We start from the raw sequence: 24,722 nt of genomic DNA on the forward strand, positions 1-24,722 counted from the left end.
AGCCTTTTTGGAGAGAACTCAGAACTCTTCTGTGGAGTGCAGCCACTAAAGAGAATAGACTAGTGTTTTGACCTAATGGAGCCTGTCATGCAATTAGCACTAATCCTAATTACATGTAATCCCAGTCTTTAAACTATGTATAGGAATCCTCAATCATCTGAATAAAGATACCAAAAAGACTACAGCAACAGCAGTGTCAATGGGATGAAATTTAAACTGATTTTTTCTAGCTACCAAATACTATTTTCACAACAATGAAATGAAAAACACTCTTTTTCCACAAAAACCAAAAGTTTCAAAGGGAACAAATTGTTCTGTACAGCTAATTTATACATGCAAAACGCGGGATATTACTTGTTTCTATCACATAAAAATAACATGTTCAACTTATGTAGTTATTTCTTCTTGAAGATATTGAAGAGTTTTACAAACATTTGCACATTATATTTGACACTACTGCAGTGGATGTAGGGAAGCAGCATAACCTCTCTTATTTGATACTGAAAAAAAAAATGGGTAAGTGACAAACCCAAGGTACGAATACACATTAATAACCCAACCTAATACTGTACATTAAGATTTATATTTAGCAAGGAACCCAGAATTAGTGAATGTTATATATGTATAGTGCAAATAAACACTCCTGTTATAAATGGCAATGAGCTGGGTGGATTCAAAGAAGTCAGCAGAGGCTGTGGCCAATAAACAGAGGGCTGTTTCTCCCAAATAAACTATAACTAATAACAACATCACTGTGAATCAATTCCATAGCTTCAAACCCAGGAGGATTCAGGGAGACTATTTCTACTGGATTAAATTTTAATTGCTTTAACTGATGGATTCTACTTATCACCAGCACACAAACTGCCAACAGCGTGATTTAACCTGAAAATCCAAACTTCTCATACTAAGAACTTAATTATCTTGTATAAATGCACGTGTATCTTTCTACACTTCATGTATTTTGATACTTTATGTCTAGAATCTCAGGTACAGCTGTTAAATATTTTTATATACACACGTACATGGATTAGAAATATGATTTACTTCCATATACTACACAAGTGAATTCTAATTCTCTCTCTCTCTGCCTGAAGATGCATATTGTGTTGACTGGGGGGGGTAGGGGGGGGGAACCCATCAAGTTACATATATTATAATATCTGTTTACTAAGTGAAGAAGACATCACTACTAGAGCACTCATCTATTGAATATCACTACATATATCAAGTACATTCAAAACATCCTACATCCTTGTGAGTAAGTCATAGCTAGAAATTACTTTGGCTTGGTGAATGCTTCAGCCTGTACCCTGTTTAAGGTAAATTACCCAATGCCTGGACACAGATTGCTATAGTATTTGCTCTTACTTCACTTAAACTGGACCTCTCAGTATTTACTGACTGACATTTTACAGCTTACAAAGCAATCTGCCTTTCTTGTCTGGTACTCCTCTTCTACACAACGCAATGCCAAACAGCTGACTATCTGGTTTCTAAAAATGGACTATGCTGCAAACAGCATCCTGACAATTTAATAATTTGTCAAAGTAGTCCAACCAGCTGTTATGAAGTACATATTGTAGGGTTCAGAGGTAAAGGTCATCTGCCCACTCAAAAAGCAAAGTTAAACTGTATTTGCTGACACTAAAAAAAAAATCAGACAATTAAAAATAAAAATCTGAGACATTCTGTGGCAGACCTGATTTTAACATACAAATTTCACTGCTTTGCTCGTAACAGCAGCTGCAGCTTTATGAGAAGAATGCTATTTCTCTTCCCGTTTGAGAATTGTTCAAGATCTCTATTCTATTTCTGTATTAGAGATTGCCATAAATTGGAAGTGAATCAGAATTTAGAATCGTTTGTTTGTGATGTGTCAAGCAGTGGAGCCTATGATGCTGCCCTGGAATTCAAGTACTGAAAAATTAGTTTGGGGGTTTAAATTAAGCGTTTGCCAAAATGCCAAAAGACTTTTCGCTATTGTTATGGCATGCAATATAAAGGGTCTAGTGTTCAAACTTGGGCACCTAAATTAGATGCTCTTTAAAATATGTATATATATGCTTAGAAAATGTATTGGGGACATCCATGTTTGAAAATTATTCCTTGTATCTTCAGTCTCTCTAACAGAAATCTATGCCTATTTTTTTTAAAACTGACTAGCAATTTTGAGTGCCCAACTTAAGACATCTTAAAGGGACACGATTTCCAGAAAGAACTCAGCACCCTTAGCCTAAAAATAACACTCCTTTAAAAGGTGTTTCATGTTGGGCACCCAAAAATTGTGGCACTCAAAATCACTAGTCACTCTGAAAAATGTAAGCCCTAGAATTAAGTGATTGATCCCATGAGGTGATGAACACCCTTATCTCTTACTGTTTTCAACAGGCTTGTGCATCAGCTGGAATGTGCTAAGTGTCCACACTATCTAGTAAGATAGGCCCACAAAATCTTAATTAACAAACATACACTGGATCAGTGTAGGTAACAGTGAAAGGCATCAGTAACTAATCAATATCCTAGCAATATCCTGAAAAGTACCTTCACTAATCACTTTTTGATATTGGTCAAAGCACAAAGTGTAAAGTCTCATCAATGGCTTTACCAAGAGAAAGAGGTCAGAAGAGCAGAGCAATTTAAAGTACTGTATCTTTGAACAAGAGATAAGTATCCAATAACGTGATTTGGAACTTACATATCTTTCAATCTTTCTTCTCAGTTCATTTTGCCTTTAACGCTCCGAATACAAGGGATACTTGTGTTGTTCACTTAACCAATAGGTTAGTAAATCCAGCATTCTGAGGCCTTGGCTACACTGGCGCTGTACAGCGCTGCAACTTGCTGCGCTCAGGGGTGTGAAAACACACCCCCCCCCCGAGCGCAGCGAGTGCAGCGCTGTAAAGTGCCAGTGTAATCAGCACCTGCAGCGCTGCACGCTCGCTCGCAGCGCTGCAAGCTATTCCCCTCGGAGAGGTGGAGTACTTGCAGCACTGTGAGAGAGCTCTCGCAGCGCTGGCGGTGCGACTACACTCGCGCTTCACAGCGCTGCCGTGTAGCCAAGGCCTAAGGGTTAAGTGAAGAATACCTTTATTTCAGCTTTAGCACCCTCATTAGCTAGCTTTCACCCTGTCATTTTTAAAGATTAGACTCTTTTTTCCAGGCAGAAGCTTACTGTCTCCAATAGCACACTATTTGTCTTTTCCCCTTGCCTTGAAGCTCGACTGCCTGCTCTGGCCAGGGATGCCCTGTTATTTACAATATAATATTATTATTTCAGGGTCACCATCATCTGCCAAGTGCTCCATTCAAAATAGTACTGTACTTAATTGCAGAGTTAAGAAAGGACAATGTATTTAGTACCATACCTATCACCTGTAGTTGAGCTAATATCAGCACTTCCATAATACACCTACACTTTTCAGGAGAAGAAAAAACATTCATTTCTAAAAAACTGTTCCTGGCCGACAATATGGGGCAATTATTTTATCCACATTTTCAAGAATTCTGCATTTCTTATTCAGATGAATAGGTTTAACATTGTAGGATATATATAATTACAATTTGTGTAAGTAACGGATTGGCTTTGTATTTTAATTTGACCACAGCACAATATTTTTTCTTTTAAAAACACCTCTGAAGTGTCTACAGAACATATTAAGTTTAGTAGCTTTGTAGAGCTTGTACAACGAAAATAAAACTTTTTTCAATGTCTAATCACTTTAATGGCTCCTAAAGGAGCCATTGTTGTTTACTGAGTACGATGGTGTTTTTAAGATATGCCCACCCACAGTACCACACAATGAATCCTACAGGTTCTGAAGATCCACTCAGTGCTGGGATCAAGATTTTTATAATTATATACCCTTAAACCCAGCACATTACTTAAGCTGTGGCTACACTTGCAGATGTAGAGCGCCGGGAGTTAAACCAGCCCTCAGAGACATCAGCAGGGAAAGCGCTGCCGTGTGTTTACACTGTCAGCTGCAAGCGCAGTGGCATGGCTACATTAGCAGCTCTTGAACACCACAGAGAGCAGTGCATTGTGGTAGCTATCCCAGTGTGCAAGTGGCTGCAGCGTGCTTTTCAAATGGGGGGGTGGAGTGTGACAGGGAGTCTGTTGTGTGTATGTGGGGGGAGATAATGTGTTTGGGGGGGGTGTCAGCATGCTGTCTTGTAAGTTCAGACAGTGGCAGGGGGAAGGGGGAAACCCCGACATCAGCCCCCACCTCTCTCTCTCTCACACACACACACACACACACACACAAAAGTCTGCCTCGGTGGCAGCAGCATTCCACAGTAATGGTTTGCTTTGTGTCCTGGAGCAGATAAGCATGCCAGCTGTCAGAAACGGAGCTTTGAAAGGGGATATCCGCATACCTGCAGCTAAGTTCAAAACAATGACCAGAGTGGCCACTTGACTTCAAGGGATTATGGGATGTTTCCGGAGGCCAATCACAGCACAGTAATGTAACACGTCGTCCACACTGACACCCTGGCGCTCCAGCCCAAGCGCAGCAAGCTCTATGCTTCTAGTGGAGGTGGATTACCAGGAGCGCTCCAGCTGCAGAGTCTAGGCACTCTAAGTGCCTTGTTAGTGTGGACACCTCAGGAGTTAGGGTGCCTGGGGCTCATTTAATGCACTCTAACTTGCAAGTGTAGCCAAGTCCTTAGATGTTTTTTCATGTCTATAATTTGCCCACAATGTTCATATAATGGATTATAATAGCTCCTTGGACATTATGAGATATTATATGCCATATCCTTTATGAAGTACTGATTTGTCACAAAGCAAATAGCATTAAGGAGAAGGCAATTAATAAACATAGGCCCTGATTCAGGTTATCAAGTGCAACACTAAAGCAGGTGCTAAACTTTAATATTAAAATTAACAAAAAGGGATGGAATTAAATGCATGTTTAAGTGCTTTTAAGAATAGGGGCCACAAACTCTACTAAAATAGTGGATAGACCAATGCAAGCAAAAAATTCAAGGAAAAAACAAACAAAATGATTACCTATTTGTTCAATAACTGTTGTTCTTCAAGATATGTTGCATATGTCCATTCTACTTCAGGTGTGTGTATGCCAGAGGACCAAGGCCAGAGGTCTTTTTCTCATAGCAGTATCCATCAGGACAGTGCATGCAATCTGTGCACATTTGCACTGCTAGCTGAGGGTATAAAGGGGTGGAGCAACCTTGACCCTGCCCTCCATTTCCTTCACACCCAAAGCCTGTATTTCTTGAGACTCCAGTATAGAGGGGAAGGAGTGTGGATCATGGAAGGGTCATGCAACATCTCAAAGCACAACCATTATCGAACAGTTATGTAACTTTTTTCTTCAAGTGCTTGCACATGTCCATTCCATATCAGGTGACTCTCAAGCAGTTCAACATGGAGGAAGGTATCAGAGTCTACATAAACAAGGACCACTCTCCCAAATCTAGCATCATTCCTTGAGGCCTGGGACAGAACATAATGAATGGTGAAGATATGAACAAAGAAACAAGTCACAGCCCTGCAAATGTCACTAAGGAGTATGTGACCTAAGACAGCAGTCAAGGCTGCTTGTGCTCTCGTAGGGTGCGCTAAAACTTTTTGAGGCGGTGGAACCTTAGCAAGATAACACAGATGGATATAGGAAGGGATCCAGGAGGAGAGCCTCTGCAAAGCCATCGGTTGTCCATTCATCCTGTCAGCAAAGGAGACAAATAACTGCGGAGATGCTTGAAACTGCTCAATCCTGACCGGTTAAAAGGCTAATGCCCTCCGGACGTCCAACTTATGGCGTTTTTACTCATCTTTATGAGTGAGGTTTCGGGGAAAAAAGGTTAGTAAGTATACAGGCTGATTTGGGTGAAAAGTCAAACACTACTTTAGTGAGAAATGTAGGGTGTGGACACAAACTAATTGTATTTTTATTTAAAAAAATAACGTATTTGCATCCAAAGCTGGAAGTTCTGCTGTTCCTGGCCAAAGTAATAGCCACTGGGACTGTCACCTTCTTTGAGACATGAAAAATGGTGCACGTAGCTAAAAGCTTAAAAAGGAGGGGAGGGGGGACTATTAAAACTCCAGTACCAAATTTAGAACCCATGATGGTGTGGGGTCTTTTATAGGATGGAAGAGCCTGTCCAATCCTTTTAAGGCTCTAACAGTCATAGGGCTGGAAAAAACAGAGGAGGATAGAATGCTGAGAAAGTTGCCAAATGAACTCAGAGAACTGGCAGAGTTCTTTTTTCCTTTAGGTGAAGCAGGTAAAACAGAATACACTGTATGGGAGCCTGTGAAGGAGAGGTACTTTTCTATTGTGACCACAGAGAACCTCCTCCATTTTCTAAGCTAAGTGTTCATGCTAGTTAAGAGAACATTCTGAACTTCAAGGAAACAGCATCCTGGGGAGTTAGCCACTGAGCAACCAAGAGTCAGTTGTAGGCTGAGAAGGCTGGAATGCAGCGTCTGCCCATGGTGCAGCAAAACTATGTCTGAGACCTAAAGAAGAGTTAAGGATTTTCAAAGTGAGAGACTCAAGTGTTTGGAGAACCAATGCCGTGGAGGCCAGTCTGGTGCTATAAAGATTAGAATGTGTGATCCTGTCTGTGTTTGCATATAAAATTCTTGCTACCAAGAGAATGGGGAGAAAGCAAATAGAAATTTCCCCCTCCAGGAGAATAAGAAGACATTTGTCAATGACCTCAGGCTGTTACCTAATCTCAAACTGAAGAGGCAGCCTGCTCTGTCGGGAGGTGAACAGGTCTATTTCTGGCATTCCCCATGATCTCTGCTGAACGTTCTGCTCAGACGATCCGCCAGACTGTTTTGGACCTCTGGGAAGCAAGCATAATTGCATTCTTAATGCAGAAAGTCCAAAGGTTCAATGCCTCTTGGCAAAGGGTTTTGATTTGCCACCTCCCTGCTTGTTCAAATGGAACACAGTAGCAGTGGTGTCCATGATTACTCTACGTTACAGTACAACTTCTGATGTGGGGAAGAAAAATCTGACAGGCCAAGTGGACAGCTCCAAATTCTCAAACACTGATATGGAGAAAGATTCTGATCTGACCAGAATCTCTGTGTCTGGAGGTTCCCTAAGTGAGCTCCCAATATGGGAGATGAAGCATCTGTGATGTCATGGAGGGCACAGATGGGGCAAAGGGAACCCCTTTGATTACACTGGCACGGTCTAGCCATCAATCCAGTGACGACAAAACACTTCCTGGTATGGAGAGTCAACATCTCCGCTGGATCATGAGGGTAGTGGTAGAACAACTTCAACCACCTCTGCATAACTTTGAGGTGAGATCTTGCATGTTGAAGCACATATGTACAAGCTGCCATGTTGCCTAGAAGTCTCAGGTAATTCCTTGCTGTTGTATGGGGACAACCCTTTAAGTCCCTGTACAGGTTGACTATCACCTGAAACCTGGCCTCAGTGAAATATACTCTCGCTGTGATAGTCGAGAACCGCTCCTATGAAATCAGCTCTCTCCACAGGAAGAAGTGATTTGTCCTTGTTGATCAACAGCCCTGAGATGCACTACAATCACTGCCATGCACTTTGTGAAGACTCGAGGTGCTGACGACAGGCTGAAGGGGAGGACCATAAACTGCTAATGAACATCTGCTATAACAAAAACCTCCTGCGACTCTGGTGAATAGTCACACAGAAATAGGCACCCTTTAAAGCAGAGGGCAGAGAACCAGTCACTGCGGTCTAAGAATGGGATAATAGATTCTAGGATAACCACACAAAACTATCTTTTTTATGTATTTGTTGGGGGTTTGCAGGTTTAAATTAGGTCTGTGGCTTCCCTTGGACTTTGGAATGAGAAAATAAACTGGAATAGAATCCCTTTCCCTGATGTTGAGGAGGTGCTTCCTCTGTGGCCACTAACTGTATCAGAGACTGAATTTTTTGAATTGGAACACTCTCTTGAGAATCATCCCGGAAAAAGGATGTGGATGGTGGGTGGGAAGTGAGAACAGAGGTAAATTGCAGGATACATGCCAGTTCCACCATGCTTAGAACCCACCAGTCTGTTGTAATGTGAGTCCAAGCACTTATGAAGTGGAACAACCTACTCCCAAAGGGAAGGGAAAATCAGAGTGAGTGGTATGCTGGCCTCAACTAAGGAATCAAATAGACTGTTTCAGTGCTACAGACTGTTTGTAGGTAGCAAATGGCAGAGGAGAAGGTGATAGAGTCATATGGTCTAGATAGGTCCAGCAGAGCTATCTATTCTATCCTGCAAGATAAGCTGGACTAGAGTGTATATGCCCGAAGACTTTAAGACTGCTGTAGAATCTTTAAGAGAATGCAGAACCTCACCTGTCTTTGAAAATAAATTTGGGCCTTCAAAAGGACAAATCCTCCTTTGTCTATTATGTCGCACTTTGGTTAGAATGCCAGATGATTATAGCTAAGAAGCACCAGGGAGCACCTATCTGGAGCTGACTTAGTTCTAAACTTGGTATCCATCTTCTTGTCTGATTCTGTCAGGGACTTAGCACTCAGAGAAGAGGGCCTCTTCTTGTTAGAAGAGGTTGAAGCGTTCGACTTCTGCTGCTGCTGCTTGTGCGGTAATGGAGACAGAGAATCGTATCTTCTCAACAACACAGAGATGTCACCAAACCTGGCGGTACGCTCAGAGATGGAGTACAGTGTGAACCTCTGTGTACCAACAGCTAGGTGCCAAGGATGGGCACCAAGCTGCCATCATTAGGATGTGTTAATCAAACGTCCCTCCAGTTCTTACCCCTAGTCTTAACCCCCTCCTACAGATAGGGCACTTATGTCTCACATGTCCTTCTCCAGACACTTAAAGCAGCGGGAGTAAGGATCACTGACAGGCACGGATTTGTTACATTCAGAACAGAGCTTAAAACCCATGATCTTAGGCATGCCCCTGTTCAAGCTTAAAGCTCAAACAAAATGAAACAAAAATGTTCCTAAAATGAGTACCGCTAACTATAACTAATTACAACAATAAAATCTAGAAACATTTTATCTAAAGGCAAAACGGGAAAGAGTACAACAAGGACACATGCTCCAACTACCGACTGCAGGTGGTGAGAAGGAACTGAGGGTGTTCAGGGCAATTCACCTGTTTATGCCCTCGGCTAGCAGCATGGCCAAGCACAGATCTCTGGCTTTGGCACACTGGCTTGCAGACACCTTAAATAGAAGGGACATGTGCAAGCATTCAAATGGTAAACATCCTTCACTCTGTCTGAAATGACTATATGAATAATCAGGCTTGGCAGAATTCAATTTTTAGGATTATATAATTTATAATATCAGGCATGTTTGTATTTTTATCTATTTAAATTTTCACAGCTGTGCAATATTATGGGTTTTAAGCATTTTTTTCTATTTTTTTCTATTTTTCTATTTTCATCTATTTAAATTTTCACAGTTGAGGGAAATGATGAGGGTTCAGTCAATGGGTAGGGAGTCAGACAATAATTATTTAATGACAGCAGACGCTGAGATTCAAAAAGTTAAAACTTTATAACCAATAAAACACAAATTGTCCAAATCATATGTCAAAATATACAAAATACATGGCTTGAAATCAAAATCTAATAGGTTCTCAAGCATCATTTTTCTTACTTTGCCTACCTGTAAATTTCAATTCTCTATGGAAATATTTTTGGTTTGTGTGTATATGGTGAAAACAACATTTATCAACATTTACTGATACAAATCTAATCCTTTCAAGCCTATGTATAATATAACTAGAAGAGAATGAAAAAAAGTGGGAGTACTCCATGCAAAGTCTTTCTTCAACAGCTGGATCTCTGCTCAAATGATCAGTAGTGAAAGACTTAAAGATGTTAGCATATAAACTATTATTAGGTACCAGAGTTAAAATTCTGCAGGGATGGATGGGGGCATTTCATGATTTTCAAAACTATTATTTCTATATGCTACTCAACAGGTAACATGGCAGTTGGTCATACTGAAATAGTTTTCTTCATATCTGAAAGGCTACATTTGGGGGTTGGGGGTAAACGAAAGGTTCTGCCAAAACTAATGGGACTACCCTAATAGTGTTGGTATTGCATGCCATCTCTGCTTTAACCCGAACGTGCAACAGATTAAGATCCAATTGTGTAGGGCCTGTCTGTTCAGAGCTCATTACAGAGCTGGGTATGATTTTGCAAAGACTAAGTGCACAGCGTGACTGCATTTTTTGTGTTGGGCAAAAATCTTAAATTTAATTACAGGATTTTAAAAAATACATACATACATTAATAGGCGAAAATTACAAATTTCTAGGGCTTTTTTTTATTATAATGTTAAATATCGTATGCTAAAACGTCAGTTAAAGTTTTCCTGAAGAGGAAAGTTTTTTCTCAGCAAAAAATGAATAGGAAGAGGGGAGAAGTGGGCATGCATTAGGAATCAGTATACCATCTCCCAGAGGGCAGAATATAAAACAGCCTGTCAAGTAATCAAAGATAACCAAAGAGATGTGTTAAATCCCTGATGGTTTTTTCCGTTCAGCATCAGGTGAATCCAAGTTATTTTACCACCTGACAGAGCTTCCTCATTCTATGAATTCCCAGTTTCTCTCTTCAGATCAGCATTACCACCACTCAATCGCTTGACAACTTGGTTGTTGGGAGAGACGTCCATTGATGTGCATTATCTAAAGCAGTGGACCCTAAATGGTGGGTTGTGACCCACCAGTGGGTCACATGAAGGTTCTAGATGGTTTGTGGGCCCAGTGTGGAGGGGAGGCCTGGGGGAGGGGAGGCAGGGGGAAGAGAAGGTTGGAGACCAACCCCACCTCACACACACCACGCTGGGCTGGGCCTGGCTCCCCACTGTGGGCTGCAGCGCCATTCACTTGAACTTGGCCTGAAGGGGCAGCCAGGCCAAACCTGCAGTGACGTTATGACCCCTTGCGCCAAGTTGCAATGCCCTGAGTGGGGAACCAGGCCCAGCCCTGTGGAACAGGAGCTGCCGTTGCACGCTAAGTGTGGAGGGCGCTCATTCTCCAAGCCCTCCACACACCCTGCCTCCGCTCTGCACCAAGGTGGGATTCGGGTTGCAGTGCTAGGTTAGAGGGTGCTGTTTGGGAACCACTAATCTTAAAGCTGGCTTAACCATTCACATCATAGCTATTTTATTTATTTTAAATAATGAGTAATAGTAATAAATTGTACTGCTGATGGAAAAGAGGTTATTAGCGGCACTAAAACTGCTGTGTCATCTGGCAAGGCAGATACAGTTTGATGAATCTAAAACTGTAAATGTTCATTTTTAATTCAAAAGAAAGGGTCACAATAAATGGCTACATGAACGTAACTAATCATCATGTTGCACTGTTTTAATATTTTTTTCCTGTACACTGAATGATATAGGGTCAATTCTGGAATTTATGGACAATGATTTGGTCGGTGAGGAATGAAACATCTTAGTATTAACTTTAGAAAGACCAAATTGCCTGGAACCAAGGGGTACAAAAGAGACAAAAAAGTCCATCCTTGACACACAAAGAAGTTTAAAACTAAGGGGCCTAAATTCTCTCTCACAAGTGATTACGTACTCCATTAAAGCACAAAAATGAAAACCCAAGACTGACTTAAAGGACAAATGTACTATGACCCAGTTTGGCATACGTTGTTTTTATTCATACAGGAAAGGAACAGAGCCAGAAAATAATATATACCACAGAAGATAACACTATGAGCCAAATTCTGTTTTCATGTCAAAGGGTTGGAGGTATGAAGAGAAATTGGCCCATGAAGTCCAATTATTCTCATCAACATTTTGTCAGAACATAAAACTTTTTTTATTATTATTTGTCTTAGTCCTGGTTTTTAAATCATTAAAGTGTCCTTCATATTTAAAAAAGAAGTGCTAATTTTTCCCTCCAAGGCTTAACCTTATGTATTTTTGTTTTGTTTTTCTGAAAGAATGGCTAAAGAGAAGGAAAAAATTGCTTCTCTCTTCTAGGTTTTCAAATCGATACATTTAGTAATTTTTTTAATATATTTATATATATTTATTTTAACAGAGGAATCCATAAATGTAAGAGGAAGGGAAGAGAAGATGTAAAGTCATCTATAATATTGAGATAGCTTACCTTTTTTCCTCCCGTTACAAACTGTTTGCAGTGGGATCTTACAAACTGAGGGTGGACAGCAACAATCTGTGTTTAAAGCGGGAGAAAAAGTATAATTGTTGAAGTATTTGTTTATCTGTTAAATTGCAACATTGATGCTCTATCAACTGTCACACTATGCAACCTTCGCCCATTATGGACTGTTACAGCTGTACCTCTTTTACTAGGTAGAGAGATGAAAAATGGATTTGCATTAAGATGTCATGGAAGCTCCCAAGTGGCCAAAACTCAGTATTGCTGGAAAAATGTTATCACGGTTCTCTTCCATAAAACAAAAACTTACACCAAAAGAACTGCCCTCTTTCCCGCCAAGAAAAAGCCACTTGGTTCTTCACGCAACCCTACTCTTGCTGTTCTCTGACAGCCAATTTGTCTATGATACGAGGAGCATAACTGAGGTTTTCCCTTACTACAGAGGGCATCATCATTGGGACACCATCACCCACCACTTGATCCCAGGATAGATTTAAGATCCTAATCAATTCAAAAATATTGACCTAGCACTTATCAGAACCATCAAAATTTATAATCGCAGATCTACACAGAGAGGAATAGGTTAAGACAGGAAACAACTGAAACCTGACAATTTCCCCCTCATGCTTTGCTTTTTGTATTTTAAAAAAGTCAATAATACTCTAGACTGTACAAAATCAAGATCAGCTTTTCCCCAACCTAACCAGCTCAAAAGCTTTTGGACTGGGACAGATGACTATTTTCTAGCGATTTAAATAACATTAAGGCAAAGAACTAGTATTTTTTAAGCAACAGAATCAGTGTGACCCTTATTTTATTGAAAGCACCAATAATGTACTTGTTAAGGATTAAATAAGTACTTACTTTAATAGGACAGTCAAATGTTTCATGAAATTCTTCTCCTGAATATAATCCAAATACCTGCACCTAAAGAGACAGTTAAAATCAAATCACATAATAATCACTCTGACAAACACTGAGAGGTGAATGAAAACGCTAATGGCCTAACATGATTAAAACAATGCAGTACACTTAACAATTCAGAATTATCTGAAACTTCCTTGGATTCCATTAAGGTCTCCTATGAAACTAAACAGTACCAGAGTGCTTCTTTGCAATTAGGTTTTACAAGCACCACAAAAAATAAGAGTTCTTTTTGCTTTAGGCTGATCACTTCTGTTAAAACAGATACTAATTTAATAGATATGAAAAGCATTCACATATTCTTAATAAAACTCAATGGAACATATATTAAAAGCTTTTTTTTTCTGAAAAGCTAAGTGCCTTTTTTTTTTTTTTTTTTTTTAAGGTTAATACAGTTCAGCTTCAGAGATGCTTCTTAGAATCCTTCAAGTCTCCAAAAATCTCCTCTGGACTATAAAGCAAAACTAGCATGAAATCTAAGGCCTAGTGTACACGATAGAGTTAGGTTGACATAAGGCAACTTACGTCAACCTAACTCTGTAAGCATATACACTACAATGTTGCTGCACACTACACCAACCTAATAACTCCACATCTGCAAGAGGCATAGCACTTAGGTCGATGTAGTTAGGTCAACACAGTGCCTGTTTAGACACTGCATTGCTTACATTGACTGCTGTGGCCTTTAACAGCCCGAGCTGTCAGCTCTGCCATCCTGGACAGCCCGGCTCTGGCGGTCATCCTGGGCGACAGCTCCAGTGGTCAGTCCTGGGTGGCAGGGCTCCAGTTGAGAGCTTGGGCTGTCAGCCCCCAAAATGCCCCACTTAAGTTGGTGGAAGTGCTCCTGGTGAGGACACGCACCACCAGCAGGAGGAGGGTAGTGTGAACACGAACAGCCGATTTAATTACTGTGGTGGCTGTAGGTCAACCAAACTTAAGTCAACTTAATTGTGTAGTGTAGACATGCCCTAAACACCACAATTTTAATGGCCTTTCCTAAAAGCATCCAGCAGTGCTATGTTTTTTCTCCTTACACTTAGGTATTCCTTCTGTGAAAAGGTCCCTCTCCTCTTCTAGTGAGTTGAGGTAACTGTTGGTAAATCTGTTGGTAGTCACCTCTGCAGTTGCAACTATATACAATAATTTTCTCCTTCAATCAGAGCCAAGCACACTACATACAGCTACAGCAAACAAAACTATATTAATGACAGTAAAGATGTTTAATAGGTTTTAAGAACAGAAAAATGTTTTCTTTTCTTTAAAGAATAGATGAGAATAATCGAAGCCATGAATGCAACAGAAATTATTTTTGCAATGAAGATAAATCTTCTATCTTTCTGTTTTGTTCTATCTAAATAATGGTGTCAATGATCATGTGAATGAAAGGTGAAAAATATTCCTGGAGAAATGTGGATAAAGACAACATAAAATGGTATGAATGGAAAATGAAAACATTATCTTAAGTCCTTGTAAGAGGTACTACCCCGGCCTGGCTAGAGAAAGAGGAAAAGGGTGCACATGTACTTGGGGATACTTATTTCGACTCTGTAGATTTGGGGGCCAGAAGCTGTAACAGACTCTCCTCCCTGCTTCTAGCAAGCATCAGACACACTTGAGACCCCCATACATTTCAAGTGGAGGGATAAAGGAGATGCTCAGGACACATATGCCAACAACAGAATGAGTCTTTGAGCCCTCCAGTAAAAATATATTTACCAGTCTGTTCAAGAGATGCTCTTCTGGACCATGGCATTTTCTTATACACTGTTTGGGCTAATTAACTTAGTCCAAGTTTATTTAGCTCAGGGTGTGGTTATCTTGTAAACAAGGAGCAAACAACAGTAATATTTAACAATCACTGTGTAGGCAAATAAGCAGCAACAGTGTACATACAGACTTGGACATCAGACCCTAGTTTTCCAAGACACACAACCCTATCAACAGATTTTATTCTGCATGTTCAAGGAAATGGACTCAATTATCTCACTGGCTTTTTCATTTCTGTCTTTTATGACTGTAGTTGCCCCTTAGGAATCTTTCAGAAAAAAGTAACAGGATCTTTAGAATAAAGCTGGACAGCCACCAGTGACGAGCCAAAGGAACTTTAGTTCCGTATGTCTCCAGGAATATCTACTCATGCTACGAGACAACACTAAGAGCTAGAGTTGTGATTCCCCCGCTCCTGTACACACACTTGAGCTAGCTCTCATCAAGACAGCATGAATATAAATAAACAGCACAGCTACGATAGCACAGTCAGCAGCAGCAGAGGCATGGCTGAGCCATGCAGAGTACCTACCCACCGATTTCAGGGGAGGTTGTACTTGACACAGCTCAGTCGTGCCTGTGCTCTGCTACCTGGGCTACTGCGGCTATGCTGCTATTTATACTTGCACTAGCTCAATGAGAGCTAGCGTAAGCATATGTACACGAGCAGGGGAATCACACCCCTCGCTTGTAGTGCAAACATAGCCTTAAAGAGTGTTTTACATACTAACTGGGGCCAAGATACTGCTCCGGAGGCTTGGATGTTATTTGGAGACAGAGAGAAGCACCATAAGTCTGCGATGATGGAAGTCAGCCAGTGAACTGTACAGACCAGTGGTGCCCAAACTTTTCCTGTTACGCTCCCCCTCACCAGTGTCCACGCCCTCAATCCATTACTGTATAGCCAAGGCTTCCTCAGCAGAGGAGCTTGGGCTGAAGGCAGAGCTGGGGATGGAGAGGGAATGATGGCAGAGCTGGCCTGGGGGCGGAGCAGAGGGCAGAGTGGAGCTGAGGCTAGGGCCAGAGCTGGGATGGGGGCAGAGCGGGGTTGTGGCTGGGCGCAGAGCAGAATGGGTGGCACTCCCTCCCACCCCCTGTGGGGGCTGGCCTGGGCCCTGCTGCGCAACAACCCTCCCCCTCCGAACATTCCTCCATGCCCCCTAGGGAATGTGCCCGACAGTTTGGGGGCCACTGGTAGAGACGAATGGGTGATATTCAAATTGAGATTGACTCTACACCTACAATAATCTTTGGGGATGGAGGTTATTTTGGGGGTGGGGAGGGTATTTTTGGTCAATTGGCATAGCACCTCAGATTCAACAGAATAAACAAAATAATCAGATGCAGGCAGAGGAAGGGAAGGAGACCAAGGAGAAGGGAGGAAAAATAAGAGGTTAAAACATAAGAATCTCTTACCCATCTGACAAATCAGCCTGTATATTTCTTTAAAAAAGAACCACACACCACGCTTCTTAAATTAATTAAAACCGAATAACCAAAATTAACATCAGCAGTAGCTGCTAGAATTATAACAGCTCCAATAAATATGTAGCACTGTGTGCCCATGCACACAGTGATACATGTTTTCAACATTTATATTTTTTCAGAATTTGGAAGTAAAATGGATCCAGTCAACGAAAGGGAAAATAACCCCACATTATAAAACGTATATTATGTTTACTCAGGGGATCCTACAGATCAGTTTATTACTCCTTAATGTCTTTTATTCTACAAAGAGAAAGTGATTCTTTTCAAATTACAAAGCTATATTGGATTTATCCAGTTCTACCTTCTGTCTCCACTCAGTTTATCACATTTTTAGGTAGTCTAAAAGGCATCCCACAATGGGAGACCATTATGTTTCACAAAGCCTCTGTATCGGATTTTATAGACACACAGTATCTCTATATCTGATTTTAGACTCACTTTCTGGGCCTTAAGTATCCCAATACATGGTCCCTTATACTTAAATGGGTAAAAAGGACTGGATTGACAATACTGAACAACTACATCTGGAAGGACTGGATTGACAATCCAGTGCTTCCAGATGTAGTTGTTCAGTTGATTTATGTCTGGGTTTCAAGTCTGAGACTCTAGCTCTAGAATGCTCACTGATACCAGGTCAGGTGGGCCTGGAAATATTTCATTGCTCTCCTCTGACTTCTATGACTAACTCAGGGCCAGTGCCCTTCCTCAGTCACAAAGGCTGGCCCAATGCCAGGTTGAGGGTGGGAGAAGTAAAGAAGGAAAAATGGTGAAGAAAAATAAAGTATATAATTTAGAGGAATACAGAAGCGACAGAGCAGCTCATCTCAGTCTTCCCTCAGAAAATGAATCATACTCCTCTACTCTATGCAGATTGACTCATGTCTGGGGAAAATACATTCTTCACCTTATGCAAAATCTTTACCAGGGACTGCCTATAAGTCTATACCTGTTCATTAATTAATAAAGAATACTTGAGGCACTGTAGCTGGTTCAAAATCTAGAGAGATTCTGTAGCTGGTTCAAAATCCATAGAGATTGTTCTTTGTTGCATTTTCTTTTATAGCTGAAGCTGATTCAACAGAATCAAATTTTTTGGTAAATATGTTTATTGACTTTATCATCTGCATATATGTTTTGTACCTACAAAATTAGCAGTCGGGAGGAGATGGAGCTCTATAAGTACTTTCTAGCCAGGTCTCCTGTAAAGGTTGGAGCTATGGGAAACTAGCTGAAGCTTGGCTGACTGAGGAAACTAAGACTCAGGAAAACTAAGATGAATTTCCAGTTCTGCTACAGACTTCCTATGTGTCCTTGGGCAAGTCACTTTCTCTGTGCCTCAGTTCCCCATATGTGAAATAGAGAAAACAATGATAATAATTATTGTTAATTGTTATTGGGATAGTGCATAGGAGCCCCAGCAATGGACCAGGCTTCCATTATGACAAGCATTGTACAAACAAGTAACAAAAAGAAACACCTTGCCTCAAAAAGCTTATTATCTAAGTAAAAGACAAGGCGGACACCCCTTTGTCTGTCTTGTCTACTTAGCTATGATCCTGTAAACACTGTAAAATTTTGCACAGTGATAGTCGTCCCATTGAAGTCAATGAAACGACTCGTAGTGTGTAAAGTTAAGCATGTGTCTAAGCCTTTGTAGGATCAGGAACTTAGATAGCAAAGCCTTCTGGGGACGGACTATTTTCTGCTACATGTATGAACAGCACCTAACTTTGGTTGAGGATTCTAAAAGCTACTGTCATAAAAATAAAATATTAATAATAGTTGTAGTTGTATTTTTCATACTGCCCCACTGCTGAGGGACAAGAGTAGTGTTAAGTAAAATGGTGAAAAAGAGGCAAAGCAAGTTGCATAGATTGTCTATGGTTTGATTTATTTTTTTCCTGCGCACATTGCATTATTCACCCTATTGTTCTTTGGATTCCTTTATAGGTCAATAACTCTTCTGGGGACAAGCTCAAAAACGTTTGACTTCTGAAGCTTCCTAACCTTGGAAGGCTCCAGATGGACATCTCAATGCTCAATGTGGGGAGATATAATGTTCCTGGTCTTCAAGAAGAAAAGTGCTCAATATAGCACGCATATTTCAACTCTTAACTAGAAATGTGCCAGAAGCAGAACTGGATTGTGAGACAGAGGCTTATACAGTCTTTTATGTATTGCATAATTGTATCTGCGAATGAGCATTTGGAGTTACAGGAACAAAAGCTTGACCTAGATTCCTGGTTAAAACATAATTCATTTTCCAAAGTAATAAACATTTTCTAAATAAAGCCATGTCTTACAATGCACATTAGAAAATAATTATTTACCGAATATTCGGACTATAGTATGTGCATTTCTGCAGATTCCTAAAAATTTTTAATTTATAATTATTGAAATTAATTTAGTGAACCACATTTGTATGATTTGAGGCCGCGGTCTGTTATATTCTTATTTCAACTCTAATCCACAGACACATCACAGGAGTCCTTACAAAGGTGTATTATTTTTTCTTTTCAAAAACATTCAAACCCAACAATACTAGTGCAACATATATGATTACCTTTAAACAATTACTGACCCTTCCATTATCTTGCTTAGATTACATCACCTTTGCTGAGTTTCTCACAGGCTGTAAAATTTCACAACCCTTTTTGATAGGCACTAGTATCCCAATTACTGGGTCAAGATACTAACATCAAGATATCTTTGAGAAACACTAGGCTTGAATATATAAACTGGCTCCATGCATGAGAAGCAAAACTCATTTTTTTAAAGTAAATAGAAATTAAATGGGTTTGTTTCCTCTTTTTCCTATCACAAGAGCCAACATTAGTTTTAATTTACTGATCCTTAATGGATCAGTGGATTAGGACCACCAAGCCCCGCCAAATTAGATTAGGGAAAACCATGTTATACTCAGTAAGTGAGACAGATATTAAGAACTGATTTTTAATGCACCGTGTCTACTAGCAGTATTATTTTCGAGAAGTTTAAATACACCATATGCATTAGAATTTTATCACTGCAAACCAACATTAGAAGAGACTGCCACTGACTTAAAACACCAAAAAAAGAGATTCTTATAAGTGGAAAATCAATCACTAAAACCACTAAATGTCACAGCTCAACATTCCAGGGAAGCAATGATAATTGTTAGTTATACACTGAACGAATGATATATGTCCACAGTCTAGGAAGTAGGTGCCAGTTTTTTAGGACTGTACATATATTGATTTTGCATTTATTTAATGTGGCCATTGTAAGACACTTTATTCTTCTGATAAACTATGATTGCTTATCAAAAGATTCTATAATTCAAGAGAAACATTCATAACGTGTGAAAATGAAAACTAGCAGCCCACAGAAATCATGCCACAAAATCCAATTTTGTGGATTTATAGCAGAAAGGCATTAAACTACTGTCTTGCAGGAGCAGCAGACTAGTCACTGAAGTATAACTGGCACAGCAGTAATGATTAAGGTGACATGTCCTCCTGCAACAGCTGTTAATCAGCTTAATACCGGTTACATTATTGACATTCTTGTAATTACTTTTCCTAAGGCACATTTGTGCAAAATATATTTGACTTTAATTATGCGTATTCATAGGTGAGCCCAATTCCTGAAATGGAAGATCAAATTACTTCTAACACGGGTATTTACTGCACAGATATCATGCAGACCCAAAGTTTAGTATACAAACACTGCTGGTGCCTCTTTAAATATGTAAGTGGTTTAGTTGTACCTTGCCATCTTCCGAGCATATGCCCATATGTTCTCCACTTTCATCCAGGCTGATCTGATTTATCTTCACTGGGCTCTATAAAAAGAACATGTAAACTTTAAGAAAAAGTTGCATCAATGATCAAATACCTTTCTCCCCCCTACCCCCCCCCAAGAATTTAAGCAATAAAATCTCTCTAGTGTTTTAGCTACATGAGTTCAAGAAACAATAAAAAGGTCTTTCTATACCAGCGCTAAAATACATCTTTGTTTCTAGCCTTGTGCCTAACCCAGAAACCTGACATTTTTCCTAATTACCTACTGCAGGGACTTGGAGATGTATGTAAAATGCCATACCTGTAAGACTCATAGTTTTGAACCTGTATAACACACTCATTATGAGTCTCTCTTGGCATGGAGCACATTTTTAAGAACACGTTGAAGAATGTTACATCGTAAGGCTTTTCAGTTGTTCCAGTTTGGTCCATGGTGATAACAGCAATTATTTTCTCCCTACAAATCTCCGTTCTAACTTTTTTCAGTTCTACCTTTCACATGATCTTCAAAAGAAGGTATTTAAGCAAAACACCACAAAACTACATAACCTAAACCTTGTCATTACCAAATAATTTCGGAAGAGGCCCTCACGATTAAATCATTTATGGTGATTTTATTTTCATGTTATTTGTGATAGAACAAAATGGTTATCTGCAGCCCCTGAGATTACACAGCACCACTTTGTATGTAATTTAAGAGAAGCATCTGCTCTTCCCTTCAGGAGTACTCGTTACATCATTTGAGTACAAATATTTAACACCATACATATGCTCCAGAGTATTTCAATCCAACAAGTAAAAGCACATCTGTCTATACTCAAGTACACCTCTACCCCGATATAACGCGACCTGATATAACACGAATTCGGATATAATGCAGTAAAGCAGTGCTCTGGGGCGGGCGAGGCTGCACACTCCAGCAGATCAAAGCAAATTCGATATAACGCGGTTTCACCTTTAACGCGGTAAGATTTTTTGGCTCCCGAGGACAGCGTTATATCGGGGTAGAGGTGTATGTAAAACTTGCTTGTGCACTATGCCAATCACAATCCCATGTACTGCCAAAATTACAAATAAAACAAATGTCTCATTTCTTCTCTTGTCACTTGAGGATCTTCACCTACCATTTTCAAGATCCCTTACACGTTTTAAAAGACTGCAAAATTGTCATGAAAATTTAAAATAGCCCAAACACAAAATACACTCACTGAAACACTTACTATAATGCTGAAATTGATGTAAAAATGAATTGTATATTGTACTCACTTGTGGAAAAAAAAAAAACTACCTCTTAGCAGTGTCTACACTAGATAAGGGAACCATCTGCAATTGCACTACCAGGATAGCAGTAATGTAGTGTGTCTAATGCCAGTCATGCTATTTCAGATACAGTGTTGTTGTGTGTCCACACTTGCTGTTATAATTACACTGTCTTATATCACAGTTCCTGGCTCAGCAGTCTACAGGAGATATCTTAAGGACTTCTGGGAGCCTTTGGGAAGCTTAAAGGAATTATGAGGAAAAGGAATCAAACTCTGGGACATTCACTTCACTGCCCCATCCCCAATTCTCCATCATTACCTTGGAAAGCACCTGCACAGAGTATTTCTGGTTAGGTCAGCATTCCTATTGTAGGCTGCTCTAAGTAACCGCCTCAGATTCAATAACTTATCTATCCAGCTATGCATAGGTTGCTGCAAGCCCCTCTGCCTCCTCACTCCTGTGTGCATAGAAGACACGACCTTTGGTTTCATATATGTTCTGCAAAATAATACAGGCAAGTATCCTAACTGCTACATTAATCGCTAACATGGTCATTCAAGGAGAGTCATCTCCACTGTCAACTCAGTCTCCCAGAAATTTCATCACTATTCTGCATCTGCTGAGTATAGAGTTGAATCAGTATCTCTCCAGATTTATGTACTCTGTGAATGGTTTCATTAAGGGTTATGCAACGATTCACAATGGGGATAAACACACCATTAATGTCAATGTTGTCAGGTGAGATCAGAGTCCCTTAGTGCCTCAGTTTTCAAAAACTCTCGCATTATGCCCTTTGCCTGCCTACCTTATGTACATGTCCGCCAGCCATTTTGACCTGTGAAGGCCCACATACCCATCTTTGAGGAGCACCCATTTCTATTAATATACAACTGGGCTAGGGATGGGAGGGGATACAGAATGGACACATGGGTTCCATCAACAGCTCCAGCTAAGTTCAAGAATCCCAACTGTTTCAAAACCCTGAATGATCTCTGGCACACTGGCCACCCTGAACACATCCTCCTGCAGCACACAATATATTGCCATACAAACTTCCACCACATCACTCCCCATGGGCTTCCTAAACCCAAACTAGTGCTCAAATCAATGGGCAACTATTCCAGGGAGCCAACTACCACTGGGCAAACTGATACTCTTTTCCACAGGGAGCTGCGCTCTCACTCTGGTAGATAGCCCCAGCATTCCCGTGCCAACCTCAGCACACAAAAAAAGTCTCCTTTATCTTACATTATGCAGCCAATACCACTCATCGCAGGTCTCGATAACAACTTGGTCCTGCCAGTGTTGTTGTGGTCCAGGCCCTAAGCAGTACTCCAGCTGGTGAAAGTTATCCTCAAATATCACACATAGCTGATTGTCCCAGGTGTGGGGAGTGCAGAACCACTGCAGCAATCCTGTCAACTGCTGGCCTTGGTCTCTGGCATCTTCACCAGTAGTGTAGGAACATCCTCTCCTCTCTTAACTCAGCCATGAGACTGCTTTTCTAAACTTCTCTTGCTCAGCTAGCAGCAAGAGGAGAGCAGTCGTCTTTTCCTCTGTTTAAAGACAAGGCCTAAGAAATGCCACTTCAGGCCTCCTCCATGTTCTGTGCTACCCAGAAACATCTCTGGCTTTTTGGAAATAGGAATTGAAGATTCAGTCCAGTGTGTTATGAAAGGGGCACATTTTCTGTCCTGAACTGGACCTACTGTTGTTATTGCCACAGCTTTCTTACAAAGAACCTTCAATCCCCTTATTTCTTTGATGTTAGAATACCCACCGTGGCCATTGCCAGGCACCTAGTCATAGCCTAAATTGTAATGAATGAATTCAGCTGTCCCAGTATCCCCTCATCTTTCTACATTGCCAACTTTGCCCGCTTGTCAGTCTCATGACAGCTGCCACCACATGGCCTTCTCTTGGACATGCCACCAACAGATTCAGAGGCATCTGACTGTGAAAACAGCAAGTGACTGAACACCACAGTGTGCACAGCACTATTTGTACAGGTATGAATCTTCTCTCCGCAGTGGAGTCCAGAAAACAGATCAGATATGTTACATAAGCAGTGACAAGTGCATTGTGGCAAGGAAACTATTCTCTGCATAGCTGCAGCATCAGCAATTTCCACCCACATGAGCATGGCACTGGTAGAATATGGTACGGTGGAGTATCACACGATAATTAGCTTTGCTCAAAGCAAACTGGTAGCTAAAACACTTGTGACACATTTGGGTGGATGCAAGGCATGCTTTCAAAGGCACGCTTAGAGGGCACCAAATAGAGAGTTAGCAAGCCAAATATCTTTAACGTAAGGGCCTGGTGTGAGTAGAAGTTTGCAAGGTTACTTTGCCAGCATTTGGACTCTTCTTTCACTTAGCAATGTTCTCCACATCTTCACATTTTTACACTGTGCTTTGGAGCCATTAGCATTTTAATCTAAAAGTGAGGTTATGGTTAAATATGTTATTGTGTAAAACCAGCATCTTATTACTCAACATGCCTGCTGTGTGTGTGTGTGTGTGTGTGTGTGTGTGTGTGTCTTTTATTCTCAGTTTGCTTTCATGACAAAAAAGTTATTGTTGTTATTTGCACTACAGAGAGACTACAGCTACAGAAGATCAAAGTGGATGTAATCAAAATCAGATATACTTGCTGCTTGTCAACCAAACTGGCAGCTAAGTTTCAACTGCAAAGACATTATAACTGGCGATGATGCACAAAGGAGAAAGAATGTGGACTGATTTTTTCGAAGATCAAGTTAAATTTGTGGTGCCGGCCACTGGAAAATTCTCCTTACTTGTAATCTCAACAACTGTAATCTGGAGGTCAGTGAGCGGTGATAAACACGGAACCTCAAAATGTTGTATTCTTTTTAAATAGTCATGTTTGACTATTAAATACATTTCTTAAAATAAAGAATTACCAATGAGTTTAAATGAGTTTAAAAAAAATGATATCCTACACAAAACACAAGGAACTTTAGAGTCCAGAACCAAATAATAATCAAGGCTGCAATTGCCAAAGCTATGTTCTACTTGTCAACCGTCCAAAACTTACCTAGAGTTAACTAGCAATTCTTCAATTCAGACTAGATAGCAAAAGGCTACATATGTTATCTAAACTGATGCACTTCTAAAAGTGACTCCAACTCATCTTTTTTTAAATCAGAAGCCTTATAAACTGTATTAATGTACCAACCAACCAAGGCTCAGTTTGCATTTAGCCATATTCATATTCTGTCAACAGTTTGTAGAGAATGCTGGTTTTTCATCAAACAAGAAATGCACAAAGAAGTCATACATTTCCCCCCTCTTAGTCCTAAGTTTCTTCATTACATTTTATAGTGGAGTAAAAAAAGTCACACATGTAAAAGACCAGGAAATA

At 40.3% G+C, this 24,722-nt stretch overlaps 1 protein-coding gene across 1 annotated transcript in view; it reads right to left on the bottom strand.

The window, feature by feature from the left end:
• LOC113407040 (vacuolar protein sorting-associated protein 41 homolog) overlaps positions 1–24,722 on the bottom strand; it is a 141,655-nt gene that overhangs the window by 71,286 nt on the left and 45,647 nt on the right. The window contains exons 5-7 of the mRNA XM_026654127.1: positions 20,039–20,113; positions 12,976–13,038; positions 12,100–12,165 (exon numbers count right to left, since the gene is read on the bottom strand). Coding sequence (XP_026509912.1) covers positions 12,100–12,165; positions 12,976–13,038; positions 20,039–20,113 — 204 coding nt within the window. The remainder of the gene's footprint in view (positions 1–12,099; positions 12,166–12,975; positions 13,039–20,038; positions 20,114–24,722) is intronic.

The sequence above is a fragment of the Terrapene carolina genome, unplaced genomic scaffold, assembly GCF_002925995.2.
Source record: "Terrapene carolina triunguis isolate 2854851 unplaced genomic scaffold, T_m_triunguis-2.0 Scaffold182, whole genome shotgun sequence".
Classification (NCBI taxonomy): domain Eukaryota; kingdom Metazoa; phylum Chordata; order Testudines; family Emydidae; genus Terrapene; species Terrapene triunguis.